The sequence below is a fragment of the Podarcis raffonei genome, chromosome 2 (genome assembly GCF_027172205.1).
Source record: "Podarcis raffonei isolate rPodRaf1 chromosome 2, rPodRaf1.pri, whole genome shotgun sequence".
NCBI lineage: Eukaryota > Metazoa > Chordata > Lepidosauria > Squamata > Lacertidae > Podarcis > Podarcis raffonei.
Window position 1 is genome coordinate 84,660,812 of NC_070603.1, and position 15,459 is coordinate 84,676,270.

The window sequence follows — 15,459 nt, forward strand, 5'->3', positions numbered from 1 at the left end:
AAATTTGTATCCTGCCCTTCATCCAAAAATCTCAGGGCGGTTCACTACATAAAAATACAAGATAAAAAACACAAAACACATAATTAAAGCAAGAGCAAAAGCAAAACAAACCACGGTTAGCCACTGTGAGAGCAGAGTGATGGAACAGATGAGCCTTTGGCTTGATCCTACAGGTCTATTACATTTTTAATGGTTGTGCACTAGATAAAAACTGCTTAGTAATGGAATTATGGAGAAAGACAGAATTTTGGGAGACTGGTAGTTCGCTGGAGGCTGTAGAATAATTCTTTTCATACCTTAAACAGAATAACTGCAAGCAAAGCTAACTATATAAAGCAGGACTGAGGGTCCTAGGATGCAAATACCATTGGCTCTGGCCAGCACTGCCAAAGGTCAGGAATGATGGGAGTTGTATCTGGAGGACCGCAGGTTTTGTGGTGTAAGAGGAGAGGCCAAAAAGAGGAAAGAGAACGGACCCAGAGTTGTGGCACACAGAGACAAATAAAAACAGATGTTTTAATGACAGTGCCAAAACAGATATCAACAACATTCTCAACTCCCTGAGGAAAGCATGGCTCAGATTAGAAAAGCGTAGCACACAAGCTACTATCACAGCAATAAGTCTTAAGACCAGTAGTTACAGAAGCAGCAGAAGCTAGATTTATAGGGATTAGAAGCCTGGCACCCACAAATTCATAACAATATGTTGTCATCATTCTAAAGATGACTCCACCCCCATAAGACCATTAAGTTCACAATCTGAAATTTCCTAATGGCATTGCTGCATGGGCTATATGAAGCACTGGAAAATCCCGTGATCACTCTCATTGGCTTGACTGTATCACATTTGCATCTTGAGTGTGTGACCCAAGCTTTATTGTTGTCATTTAATTCATTTCCTACTGTAATAATCTAAAAATAACAAGGTGGCATGGCATGCTGTCCTCTGGTCATGATTCAGCAACAGAGAACTTAACGAGACAAAAAACAAAAACAAAACCCACCACAGTCCAACATCTGATCTTGTTATCAAGGTCATGGAGTACACCAAGGATTGAATTGCCATCTGCGATCTATAATTTCATAACAAGATAAGGAAGGTGATTGGGGCCTTCCATGTGTGTAACTCATAAGAGCATGGGCCACGATTCCACAGAAAAGAGCACACCATGTTCCCCAGGGTTTGGCAAACACCAGCACTTACCAATGGTTGCTGATTGTAGGACACATCTGCCAGGAGAATTTGCATTTCCAATGTGAATCTCCTCAGATTCAATAACAGATTCAGTAACGGATACTAGAACAGAGACTGGTATCTTTATGTTATATGGTTTATTTATACACAGATGAGTTCAGATGCAAAAACATTTCAGCCAGAGGACATGGAGCAGAATCTGTGAGGTGTGTTGTCTGGGGAGTGGCTGTGGCCTGAGGGGAGTCCTGAAGGAGGGTTAGAGATGCCTAAAGATCAGCTTTGACCCCATGCCTGAGGCTGCCCACCTCTACCCTAGGCCTCTGAAGCCAAAGAAGAAGCCTTCAGAGTCTAGCATGTTCTACTGCACTCAAGTCCTGCTTGTGAGCTTCCCATTGACCTATGATTGGCCACTGTGAGAACAGTATGCTGGACTAGATGGGCCTTTGGCCTGATCCAGCAGGGCTCTACTCATGAGGAGGAAAAGGGACAGAGAAGGAAGATGAGACTAATACAATTAAGGCACTCTGCTTCTGAATTCTCACTGGCTGATGTGAACATGCCCACACTGATGGAGCAGAGACGGTGGTAGTCACCCAGTTACTGACTTTCTGCTAATATTTCCAGTCACAATGATTTGTGGGGAGGAAGCACCTAGTCTTGCCATTCACTGCCTGATACCTGTGTCTAGAAGTGTGTTCCTCAAAAAATAAATAAATAAATTGGGTACAGTTTATATCCTCAGTTCATAGTTCGTTTATTTCCCACGGGTTATCCCAAGGAGACTTGGAAATAAAATGTTTTTAAAAGTATTTTTATTAAATGTTACCCATATAGCCCATATAACAAAATAGAACTTCCTGGAATAAACACATGAAACTAAACCAAATCAAACCAAGGCTGGCATTGGCTGTTATATTCATTCACAAGAAAAAAATGATAAAACTGGTTACACAGATATTTGCAATGAGATACAGGCAGGTAAGTGCAGAGTAGCGTCATAAGAAAGGGGAGAACAGGTGTGTGGTGCACATGACTTTCAGGATATGCAAAAACTTATACCTATAGCCAGTGCTTTTTTTTTTTCTTAAAAAAGGTTTCAGGGTACTCTCAATTTCCTACTTATATTGAAATACTTCCCCTCAATGAGGCCAAACTTAGATTCACAAAATGTTTAGGGGTATGCGTACCCCCAGAAAAAAGCACTGCTCATAGCTGAAACTATCAGAGGCACAAGGTGTACCAGAAATAAAAGGCTCCATATTACACCAAGGGGAAAAAATCAACCTATTCAATGTTACTTATCCCACATTTCTTGAGAAACTTCTAGAAGGGCAAATGTACCGGTAAATTTTCTTTTTTTATTTATTCAATAACATCCCACAATTTAAAAAAACTACAATAAAATATTTAATAAAAAATGCAGCAGCTGTGTTTTCGTTTTGTTTTTTAAATGAGAACCAAAGAAAACAAAAAAAAGTCTCCTTAAGGGGAGCGTCTATTTAGCTTTTCTGGAATTGCTAAGAATGGCAACAGAGCACACCACCAATCCATCTCTTAACAAGAAACAGAAAATACCTTATTTTATAAAGGTAGGCTATAGTATAGGCAAATGAGAATGGTCATGTAGGATGGCTAAGTCTTTGGAGGTGTAAATAAGCAAAGAATAGTGATTGCTTTAAGGGGGGGGACGCAAAGACAAAGCCAGTTCATAATGAATTCTGGGTAGCATAAAATCCACAAGGGGCTTTGGGTACAAAAAAGAAAGAGTATTGAGTTAAATCCCCGTTGCTAAGGGTCAAAGGGTTATTTGAGGAATTTTAATGATCAAGGCCAGAGTTTATCTGAAGTTTGTTGGATGGTCAATCTATAATTGAAGGTCAAAAGCATACCTGAAGTTTGGCTTATCAATTACTAGTCTAGAAATAATGGAATACATTTTGTGTAGGGAGTATGCAAACATGACAAAACTGAGAGTCATAAAAGTTGAAACAAAACTCAGCCCACCACCTGATATCCCCACCTCTGCACTGTCAGCAGGTGAGCTTTGATACAGAACTGGGTAACATTTTGGACTTAAACAAAAGCTTGTAGCAATAAATGTTTAAGAACTATTACTGTGTTAGATGCTTTAGATTTTAAGATTTACGTGCTATTACAAGATGGATATGTTCAACAATTCTAACTTGTTAGGACAAAGCCTAAAAGGAGTCTTGCTTTGTTGCAAACAGGCAATGATCCGGATCAGAAATGGCCACCATTTTATTGATTACAGATATAGGTGGATGTTTAGGATCAGAGTTTTCCTTCTCCTAGATGGGTTACATTCCCATGTTGATGAGCCCCACCTGCCCCTCAATTCCTTCTACAGCATGTTCATGTGTCCATTATATCTAGGTTCTCTTCTCGGGTCAATGAGTCCATCAGCTTGCTCACCCCATGGCTCAGATCCAGGAAGCCCAAGAGCCGCACTTATGGCGAACGGAAACCCAGTGACCCCAGACATAGTGCAGTCAACTTAACTGCAAGGGAGCCAAGGAGGGAGTGGTGTCTCAAAGATCACCGTCAGGTATTAATAGTGAGCAAAGGGGAGCACACAGTTAGAGAGCTGTCCGGCCACAGCACACATTGCCAATCCTGCTGCCTTTTATCACACATCAGGTAAGAGGGTGATTCTTGGGATTCCCTTTCTAGCATTCCCCAGGGAAGGGAAGGAGGAGCCACTGGTACAGACAGAATGGAGTGAGTGTGTGAGAGAGAGAGAGAGAGTGAGTGAGAGAGAGAGATTAGCTGCCATCTGAATGCCACAGCTATGCTGTCCTCCTCACCATACACATAAAATGCAAATGGTGAATATAACTAGTGTGGAAATTTGAAAACCTAGCTTTGGCTGCATACACGGTATTTTAAAGTATATTCGGAGCACATTTCCCCCCTCAAAGTATTCTGTAGTTTACTGTTCACTGTAGTTTCCAATTCCTAGCAACCCTGAACAAACTACAGTGCCCAGGATTCTTTGAAGGAGGTGGAAAATGTGCTTCAAATGTGCTTTATAGGTGAAGTGTTTATATAGCCTTATAGAGGTACACTCAACAGGAAACTGGGATTGGCTGAAGCTGAACACTTGGTGTAAAATCCAGCGAGCATGTTCAGTCCTGTTCATCGATCTGTTGGGGAGGGTTTGCCCCCTTAGTTCTCCCTCTCCCATCTCCTACTTCTATTTTTTTTGGGGGGGGGTTGTAATTCTTCAACCCACCTGCTTGAAGTTGCCCATCAGCAGTAAGCGCCTGCAAAGCAGACTGAGCAGGCACACAGACCACAGTCTTTATTCTGGGGTGAGGTGCATTGGGTTATTATTTAAATTATAGTTCATCTATGTGTGTGTATGGGATGCGGGTGGCGCTGTGGGTAAAACCTCAGCGCCTAGGACTTGCCGATCGCATGGTTGGCGGTTTGAATCCCCACGGCGGGCTGCGCTCCCGTCATTCGGTCCCAGCGCCTGCCAACCTAGCAGTTCGAAAGCACCCCTAAGTGCAAGTAGATAAATAGGGACCGCTTACCAGCGGGAAGGTAAACGGCGTTCCGTGTGCTGCGCTGGCTCGCCGGAGCAGCTTCGTCACGCTGGCCATGTGACCTGGAAGTGTCTGCGGACAGCACTGGCTCCCGGCCTATAGAGTGAGATGAGCGCACAACTCTAGAATCTGGCAAGACTGGCCTGTACAGGCAGGGGTACCTTTACCTTTTATGTGTGTGTAGTGTTATAGGATGGGGCGTGTGGTTTGAATGATATGAGCAAGAGTTGGTCCTGTTTGATGGCTTCCCACAGGCATCTGGCTGGCCGCTGTGAGAACAGGATGCTAGACTAGATGAGCCTTTGGCTTGATCCATCAGGATCTTCTTATGTACCTAAGGCTAAGTACAGATGTGTTGCCATAGAAACAACTATCTAGTGATGCTTCCATAAGGAGGGGCTAGGTCTTCTTCCTCCCCTATCCCCCACCCTCACCTGGCTGGAAGCCAAGTCCAGGACAATAGGCCAGGACAGGTCTCTCTTGTCTCGGCTAGGAAGGCACAGAGACCTGACTTGCTCTCTGTGCTGAAACCAAAGCTATAGCATTGGGAGCCTCCCTGGAAACTTAATGGGGGAGCAAGATCTGTTGGAGAGTTAATGCTGTGAGCTCTTCCATCTTATGTGCAGCCTGCATAGATGTGTAAATAAAACCAATATACCAGTTTTCATTGACCTTCATTCCAAGGAAAGTGCTGGCACCCCGATGTCTCTCACCACTTAGAGATTGGGGTGCACATAACAATATTACCATATGTAAATTTTATGCAAATTTGTGTCCTTTTATGGCGATGTCTAGGTGGGCTCCTAAAATAATGACTGAATGTGCTCCCTTTCAGCACCCTACTCCCCCCAAAAAATGTTATTTTCCCTAGTAGCCCCATGTCAGTATTTGTAGACAAAAAAAATCTATAGTATAAATATAAACTTGCCAGATGAATTGTCACGGCTGACCACAACTACTTCTGTGAATTGTGATTTGATCTGGATGGCTGAAAATTCTATTACGTTTGGTGACTAAAAGACCTGCAGGCTTAAGATCAATGTAAGGCTATCTCATGTTGGCTTAAGCTTGGGGAATTGGAAGCTAAGGATGATGCCATAAAAGACGAGCAATGGTGTTGTGCACTGTCACAAATTGTGCTTGCTTACAGCTTACCTTCCATGCACCCACAAGTTCCTGTGGTCTTTGGGGTCCAAATCCAAATGGGGTAGATGGGGTGCCTGGGACCACCAAAGATTCCCCACATTGTCCTGGTCCTATGTTGCATTTTGTGGTAGCGGAACCTTTCTCTGTTGTCAGAGGAATCCTCCTGTGTAATTTTTTTGCTACATTTATCAGGGCCAAACTAGATATGGGGTCAAATACTCCTTTGCATCAGAGGGCTTGTCCACACTTCTGCTTGTCCCATGCCTTAAAAGCACAGGGATGAGTGGTTTTCCCCTTTCCCCACTCCTTTCCCAGGGAAAACCTGCTCTTTAGCGATAAATTAGAACAATCATCAATCTGAAGGAAACCCAAATTGCCATTTTTCCCCCGACTGAGCACTGAAGAGCAGTTTCTCCAGGGCAACGCAACATGACAAGAGGAAGTGTGGATAAGCCCTAATCTGCATGTTTTTAAAAAAGGGAATATCTTCCTTTGAGGGTGCTAATAATTAACAGGCTCAGAGCAGACACAAGGAAGGGATTTAGCCCCTTTCTCCACTGCTGGGCTCTTAAGAAAATCCCTCTTCTGAAGCTGATATTTGCAATGGGAGTAAATCACCGAATCTCATTCATTACCGGTCTCCTCCCTCCCACTCTAGCTGGTGCTTTTTTCATTATTCAGACCCTGCACATGGGATGGAAAGATGTATCTAATGTGCCCTGCAGTTTCTCCTTGTAATAGTATCTAGTGGGGAGTCATCAGACATATCCTTGTGTGCCTGCCTTTATGTAGTGCAGTTCCACTTGCCTGTGTCCTCAAGTGCCCAGGGAGGTTTCCAAAATGGCTAATGCCTGCAGTCCAGAGTCTAACTTTAGGGCATTTCAAGTTATACCTTTTCACTTCCTCTTTCAGTCAACACCTAGAACTGTCCTTAAATGGCATCTAGTTGGCCAGGGAGGCATGTCCTTAATTGCATCCTCTTGAGGAGAAAATAAAATCTTAGTTAATGCCACCTTTATACCCAATTATAGAGCTCAGCTTGGAGGGACAAGGAGCTGTTAGAGAGAGGGGGCAGGGGCAAGCTAGGGCATTAACTGAGATCATTTTCTCATGAGTTTCTCTGCAAGGTAGTACAATGGCCATATGGCTGACTTGGTTTAATTTTTTGTTTTGCTTTGTTTACTCCCAATGAAACAGATAGGCTGCAGGGCCTTCTCGGTAGTGGCACCCACCCTCCCTTCACATGTGAAGGAAATAAGCAGCTATCCTATCTTTAAAAGACATCTGAAGGCAGCCCTGTTTAGGGAAGTTTTTAATAGTTAATGCTGTATTGTTTTTAACACTTGATTGGGAGCTGCCCAGAGTGGCTGGGGAAACTCAGCCAGATGGGCGGGGTATAAATATATTATTATTATTATTATTATTATTATTATTATTATTATTATTATCTGAAGGCAGCCCTTTTTAGGGAAGTTTTTAATGTTTGATGTTTTATTGTGTTTTTAATATTCTGTTGGGAGCCGCCCAGAGTGGCTGGGGAAACCCAGCCAGATGGGCGGGGTAGAAATATGTTGTTGTTGTTGATGATGATGATGATGATGTTATTCACACCATACATCTAAAGCACATTTCCTCTTGAAAAGGAGTTCCCAGGACTCTTAGGGAGAGGTGCTTTAAATGTATGGTGTGTACACAGCCCTAGGATCACTACTAAGTCTCATTACAAACAATCATTTCACAACACTTTTACGAGCAATAAAAATTTCGGCATAACAAGTCATATATGCTATCAGAGTCTTCTTAAGTTATAACACTGTTAAATCATAAAACTAGCCCATAGGCCGCGAGATGAAGGTGTTAGCTTCTGTGCACTGATCTGAGTCCCACAATTAACAGAGTACCCTTATGAATTCTCCAGAGTGCGAGGAAAAAGCAGTCTCTTAAAAAGACAACTCTAGTGTCAAATCTTCCACTCTTAAGAGAGCCCGATTCCTTTGTAAATATAAACAATGCTTTTAAAATATGCATTCAATTTCATATTGGAAATGTGCATCGTCATTTTATAGTTCCCATAAAGTAAACCTCAGATGGTTATAGATATTCAGCAGGGCAGGCTGTTCCAAGTCAGCCTATGCATGAAATGATAAAGGCATATAACAAGTTACTGAACTTTGTGCTGTTAATTAAAAACATTATAAAAAAAGTGCACGGCAGGGAATACTATTTGTACTCGCAAACTGGAGAGCCATAAATATGTTCTTAGCTGTGCTGTACCTAAAGAACTGCACAACAGTTCTGAAGAGAAAACAACACCTCAGCCTCTTACATAGAAGTACATAAGAAACTGCCCTATACTGAGGCAGACCATTCATCCATCTAGGTCAGTATTGTCTACGCTGACTGGTAGCAGGTCTCTGGGTTTCTGACCCTAACTCTACCTGGAGATGCCAGGATTTGAACCTAGGACCTGATCTTCTGCCATTGAGCTACAGCCCTTCTCCTACAGCAGCACCATCTTCATCTTCTGAAGATACTTGACTTTGTATATGTATTGGATTTAAAACTGTTTTCATATATATAATTGGTTGTATATGTTTTATTCCTTCGAGATGTTTTGTACAATATGGTTAAAACAAGGGTGGACTTTGCTGCCACAGACTTACCATCCAAACACTGAGTGCCCACACAGCAATTGTATATGAATGAATTAATATAATTGATATAAGAGTAGGCAACTAGGCATTCTAGATGCCTGATGTTTGGCCATTGCTGCCAGCCTATGATCTTTCTGGGGGCCGGGGGCCTTAAATCTGCCCAGAGAAAGACTTCCACTTTGTTCTGGCATGGGGAACTTCTTTGACTATGGATCCCATAAGCCCAAGCCAGCATGGCCAATGATCTGGTTGATGAGAGTTGTGGTTCAGCAACATCTGGAGGGCCACAGTTTCCCCAGTCCTTTCCCTTCCCTCCTCAAACTTCCTTTGCTGCTTCCTCCCTTAACACTTGTGCTGAACTATATGGGGTCATGTACCTGCTCTGTTTCACGAGCATGCCAGCTCAGGAAATGGTCAGGCCTTCAGTAGCCTTCAGACATCCAATAACTGGTTATCAAATCAAATCAAATACCTTTTTTTAAAAAAGATGATCTTTATTGAATTTTTAGTTACATACTATACATACACATACATTATGTTTCACATTTGTTCTTGCTCTCCCAAGCGAACTTTCCTCCTTCCGGCATTTTTATGTCGTCTTTAACTTTTCGCATTGTCTTTGTCCATTTTATATATAATTGTTATTCAATTTTTTAAAAAAGAATATTTATTAAAGGTTTAAAGATTACAGAAAAAAGAAGAAAGAAAAAATGAAAAGTTAAACAAAACAAATCAATACCTTACAATACATAGAAAAAAAACAAAAAATAATATAGCAAAACAAAAAGAAAAACAAAAACAATTAAAAGCACATCCAATATTTCCATACCTTTGTCTTTCATTTACTTGTTTCATCGACCTCCTCACACCTCCCTTTTTTGTATTCTAATTCAATTAGCTATTTCAGCAAATCCTTCCCATCTTTCTCAGTTTTTGTTCTATAATTTATCTTAACACAATCTAACCTTAAATTTTCCACTTTGGCCCATTAACAATCTATTTTTACTTAATTCTTTATAACATTTCTGCTAAAGCCATATAACTTCATTCCAGCATCCTTCTAACATTCATTAATTTTGCAGTATTTCTGTAAATAAACTTTTTCCAATCTTCTTCCACTGACTCTTCTCCCTGGTCTCGGATTCTGCCAGTCATTTCCGCCAGTTCCATGTAGTCCATCAACTTCATCTGCCATTCTTCCCGGGTGGGTAGATCTTGTGTCTTCCAATGCTTTGCGATAAGTATTCTTGCTGCTGTTGTAGCATACATATGTTATTCAATTTTTTCCATAAAATGTCTGTAAACAAATAAATCTTTCTATATATACAATTATTGTTGTCTGTCTATATTCATTTACAAACATTATTGGATAATAGTATCAAAATGAATTAAAAATGTATATTAGGACTATTGTTGAACAATATTTGCAAATCAAATACCTTTATTGGCATCGCAGTATAAAGCATTTCAGGTCACAGGGATAATTAAAAGGACAAGGGTGAAGCTGTCAAGGGTCCTAAGGTCACACTGTGATCGTGTGCACTTAGATATTCTGCTTCACCCTGTCTGTTCCCCGAAAGGATGGTTCATTGGGAACCCTTTCAGGTAAAATTGTGACTAAAAAGGAAGCCACTAAAACAGTAATATATTTGTCCCGATCTGCCAGGGGAAACCTCATTTGACTTCTCGGAGTTATAGGCCAGATGTCCAACATTTTGTTCAGCATCAGATAACTGGTTATTATCTTTATTTTAAAGAGGTTGTGTTATTTCATTCTTGCATGACATGAGTTGCCCACAATTTCATATAACGGGAACCTCTATATTCCGTTTATGTTGTTCGTGAATTAGATGACCCTTGGGTCCCTTCCAAACTCTACAATTCTATGGTTCTACAATTCCTGTCATCCTGACCATTGACCATGGAGCCTTTGGGTATTAAAGGCCCAAGTCTTGTGGCACTTTAGGTGAAACAGCCCAGTGCCGACACCACCACAGATGGGCCACAGGTTCCACATCCTTGGCCTGTACTGTATTTATTTTAAATGCTCTATTCCCAGGCCCATTTAAAAGAAAATGTGTGGCAGAATCCAAGGTTGCAAAGTTCTCAGAGTGGCAGGTGGTCTTAATGGCCCTCTTGCTTCCTTCCCCTCTTCCTAGCCTCAGAGTGAGTCCATAAGGCAGGTGACATTATTGCCAAGGAGATGAAAGAAAACGAAGTGTCGTGCCGCTCCAGGGCCAAGCATCATACATTGACTGAGGCTGAACTAGAGACGATTGGCCTGAGGAATGAGGCTCCTTCAACCTCTCTCTCTACCAAGATCCAGAAGATAAGGTATGATGTTTCTATAGCTCACTAAAGGGACTTTTTGGGAAGGCTGTAGAGCACCTTGTGGAACTTGCAAGCCCTGAATTTGTATACATACCAGTACATTTAAAGCACATGACTTCCCCCAAAGAATTATGGGAACAGTAGTTCAGCCTAACAGAGCTGAACCAAACACTACAGTTCCCAGGATTCTTTGGGTTAAGTTGTGTGCTTTAAATGTATGGGATCTACACAGCCTGAAAAGAAGAATGACTTGACTAGAAACCAGGAGGACCATAGACCAGTGCTCCAGTCACTTCCATTGGTTTATCCTTCTTGCTCTTTCTACTTCTGATGCTTGTGTGACAATATGTGACCAAAAAAAATGTGTGCTGTTGCTTATAGAGCCAAAAATGCCACCATCACACAAAAAGGAGTTATTTGGGGATTACCCAAGGTTTACTAAAAGCTTTTTAAAAGAAAAAGCCTTAAGGGGCAGGAAACCACCCAGAGGGCTAATGACAGCTAGGTATAGTGGTTGCAGAACGCTGACTGTTGGGTGGGGGAAATAGATTGAAAACTCGGTGGAGGGGGTATGGAATAGAGCATCATGGAGGAGGGTATGACTGGCTGGCTGGCTGACACAATGAACAACAGCACTCCATGCTGCAACATTTTGTCATGGATCCCACTAGTCTCCCTTAAAAGAAAAAAACCTCAGTGCATGTTCTTGTCACAGAGAACATGCATCAGACAAGATATTGCCCTTCTAATGTCATTCCACTTAGGGCTGCAGTGAATGTGTGGTGCTGGTAGTGGAGGGCATTGCATGTTCCCTTTGTAAAAATAAACCTTCTTTCCCATAGAATAATGGCATTTTGTGAGAAGGGGCTTTAGACGGACCCTGTCCTTGATATGCAAATTTTCCTTATGCAAGGACTTTTTCCATGGACAAAGATGTGAGACTCTCTTCTGCAGTCACAAGTGATACAGATCTCAAAGGACTATATTATGTGCATATGAACTGTACCTTTGAAGTGGCTCACAGTCATGTACACCAACCCTGAAAATGGAGAGTGCTGTGCGCTTTTGCTTCTACCACTTTAAATATTTTAATCTTTGGGTTGTAGCCAGTTCCTTCCACCAATTACCAGTCAGAAGGCCTGTGGGAGGGCTTCAAGTCCGGAGCCTCCCCTCCCAAGCCCTGCTGAACTCCTGGCCAAGTCCCTGAACCGAAAGGGGCAGGAAGAGCTAGAGACTGTGCTTTGCACATGAGTAGTTTAGCGGTGGGCGGGGCAATCCCACCTCCTTCATTGCCTCCTTTAGCCTCCACATCTGCCCAAATGTTACAGATGTGGAATTTGGTCCCTTCTGTCTCTGAAGGAGACGCCTGCCGGCTAACAGTCATTGTCAGACGCTGGTGGTGGTTGCTTGTGAGTAACCAGGCAGGACTCCGACCTGTCTTTTACAGGTTTATTGGTGCAAAGTATTTACAGTGCAGAACCACAGAGTTCATGTCCATCTTAGTCACTTGCAGATTCCAGGAGTGGCCCCTTCTGGTTTCTCTCCCAACGTAAGAACTTAGACACCCCAAATCTCCACCTCCCCTCCTTACATTTCACCTGTCTGCGCAAGCTGGGCAACGGAAACGGCGCGTCTGCCTTCTGGCCAGCCGGGCTAGATGAGGTGCTTGGGCTCTCAGTATCATCTCCGAGCCCTCTCCTCGCTTGGCTGGCCCCTTCTGCCTCTGCTCCACTGGAGGTGTGGCTTTCCCTACCGCTGGAGAAGAGTCGGAGGCTCTCTGTATCCCCCTGCCTCCCTCCCCTGTTCCAATGGCAGTTCCCTGACAGTCATGTTCTTGCAAGAAGAGGCATGCCCAAGATAGAACGGGGTATTTTTGACCTCCCAGTTCTTCCATTGCTGGGCCACAGTGCAATTTGAAGACCAAACTTCCCTCTCAGACATGCCTTTTTGCACTTTTCCCTCACAGATGCTCAGGTCCGACTGCAAAGTCCTTGCTGTTCAAGTTCTTCCCCATCCTGAAATGGCTACCGCGGTACCCAGTCAAGGATTGGCTGCTAGGGGACATCATCTCAGGATTCAGTGTAGGAATCATGCATCTCCCTCAGGGTAAGCTTTCAGGGAGCCAGTCCTCAACCCTTGTACCTCACAAGGCCATTGATGACAGCCCTGACTGTCATCCATTTCTTCCCCTGTTCTTGGAGAGCAAAGAGCCTCCATGGGGTTTGGTGGCCCTTCTGTGCTTCAGTCTTAAGTGGACAGGTCCTTGTCTGTGTACCTGGCGTGGGTGTGCCATTGACACCAGATTTTCAAGAGACCATGTCTTTCTGCTATATTGTGCTGAACTTTCACAAACATTGGAAGAGCTGCTGGATACCAAAACACAACTGGACAGGGAACCCAAATGAAAACATGCTTCTGATTTAAGTTACCGTTGGAAATACAGCCTTGAGGACCTTGGGGAAAACAAAGCTTTGGCTAAAAAAGCTAGATGAGGAGAAGGGGATGTACGTGAAGGGTGCAGTCTGGAATTTCTGAGGCAGACTCGTATTTATCAACCTTGTTGCATTTCTATTCCACCTTTTTCTCCAAGGTGGCATGTATGGGTCCCACCCCTCATTTAAACCCCACCACAATCTTGTGAGGTAGGTCTGGGTGTGGGTCAGCGACCGGCCCAACACTACCCAGTGAGCTTTGTGGCTGAATGGGGGTTTGAACCCTGCTTCTCCCAGACTCCTAGTCTGACACTGTAACCACTAAACCATGCTGGGAAATAGCAGGAGGCTGTGTAAGTTGCCTGCATACATAGGCTTGGTGTGTGGATAAAACTACAGCACGTCTGAGTGGGGTGCCTAGGATACAATGGAGCCTGTGTTCTAAGCAAAGGTACCAAGCAGTGGCTGCGTATTAACACCCGCCTTTATTTTGCCTAGGTTTGGCCTATGCGCTTCTAGCAGGGCTGCCTCCCGTCATCGGCTTGTATTCCGCCTTCTATCCCGTCCTGCTGTATTTCTTCTTTGGGACCTCCAGGCACATCTCTGTGGGTGAGCAGGGGATGCTGGGAGAAGAGGCCTTCTGGGATCTGCGTAGGAGTTCAGTTTTTATTGAAAGTTTTAGATCACAATAAAAGCAAAGCAGAGAGGGAAAACAGAAAAGGGAAAGCGTAAAAAAAAAGGAGTAAGAAGAAGAAGATGGAAGAGAATAGGAAAATATAGGAAAATACAAAACCCTGTATCTAGGTTATAGCTTTACTCTTCATCCACACCAAAGGAGGTAAGCCATCCCTACATCTCACCTGGGGGCTTCCTCCTCTTCCCCAGCCTCCTAACTTGGGAGATCCTCTCTGCCCTGCCTCTCATCTTCCATCCATCACAGAACATAAATATAGATAAGAGTTAACGAAAAAGAACAGAGTTTAAAAATCATAGCGAAAAAAAGATTTTTAAAAGAGATAAGAAGAGAATTTTTTTTAAAGGAAATAATGACTTCTGATTTTCCACTTGGCAGTTTTGTATACGCATCTTCAAATTAATTTAAGTTGGCTTAATTGCCGCTTGCCCTGCTTCACAAGACTCATTTGCTATCTCGAACCAGGTGACTGGTGAGGTGTAAGGGGACAAGCCCTCTTTGTTCAAAAAGGGCCTTCTCGGTAGTGGCGCCTGCCCTGTGGAACACCCTCCCATCAGATGTCAAGGAAATAAACAACTATCTGACTTTTAGAAGACATCTGAAGGCAGCCCTGTTTTGGGAAGTTTTTAATGTTTGATGGTTTATCGCATCATCATTATTATTAATTATTATTATTATTATTATTATTATTATTATTATTATTATTCTTTTTGTCGGAATTCAAGCCAGCAGAGCCTCCAGTCCCAGCTCTTAGTCCAGAGGAATTTGGCCACCCTCCAGGTGCCCGGCTTGAATCCTTATTGACCTCCCCTGCCAGCGACTCCCGGCAGGATCAAGGGAGGTCTCCCTCGGCGATTCTTCCCAACGTGAAAGAAGAACACACCATTCCTCCCCCTCCTCTCCCAGGGAGGGGGAAAGAGACAGACAGAAATATATTTACATGTCTTTATTCCTGTCTTTCAGCAGTACAGAGAAACACGTCTGTACACTCTGATTCCAACTGCAGAGAGAGAATAAACTCCACCCATGTACTTCCAGTACAGGGTCATGTGTCACTCTGAGCTAACATCCGGTGCTCAGAGCTCTGAACAGACTGTCCCTGGTTCCCACGGTACAATCCAATAACATCCACATCCTGTTTACCATTCCTTCCACCTGGAGCTCGCTTCTGCATTGCTGCTTTTTCGTAACATCCTCCCCCAAAAGAATCAATGCGTGTTGCGGCAAACAAAGCGTGATCCAGAGAAGAAAACAAACAGTTGTTATACACATAACACTCCCCTGTTGTTTCAGTTCCACCCTTGGAACTCCCCGCCACTGGTTTCCCCAGTGTACCTCTCTGGTTGTCTGGTTTCCAAGGAATGAGTGCATCTGCATTACCTTGGCTAGAAACTCTCTGTTGTGTCTTTGTCTCTGACTTAGACACAACTCCAACCTG

General features: G+C 43.2%; 1 protein-coding gene across 2 annotated transcripts in view; it reads left to right on the forward strand.

Annotated features, from left to right (window-relative positions):
- The first annotated feature begins 3,757 nt into the window (after window positions 1–3,757).
- SLC26A6 (solute carrier family 26 member 6) overlaps window positions 3,758–15,459 on the forward strand; it is a 40,551-nt gene continuing 28,849 nt past the window's right edge. The window contains exons 1-4 of one of the 2 annotated variants that reach the window (XM_053377937.1): window positions 3,758–3,853; window positions 10,724–10,898; window positions 12,862–13,001; window positions 13,826–13,936. In XM_053377937.1, the coding sequence (XP_053233912.1) occupies window positions 10,768–10,898; window positions 12,862–13,001; window positions 13,826–13,936 (382 nt within the window). In that variant the 5' untranslated portion in view covers window positions 3,758–3,853; window positions 10,724–10,767. The remainder of the gene's footprint in view (window positions 3,854–10,723; window positions 10,899–12,861; window positions 13,002–13,825; window positions 13,937–15,459) is intronic. The other variant, XM_053377938.1, reaches the window with a different exon arrangement.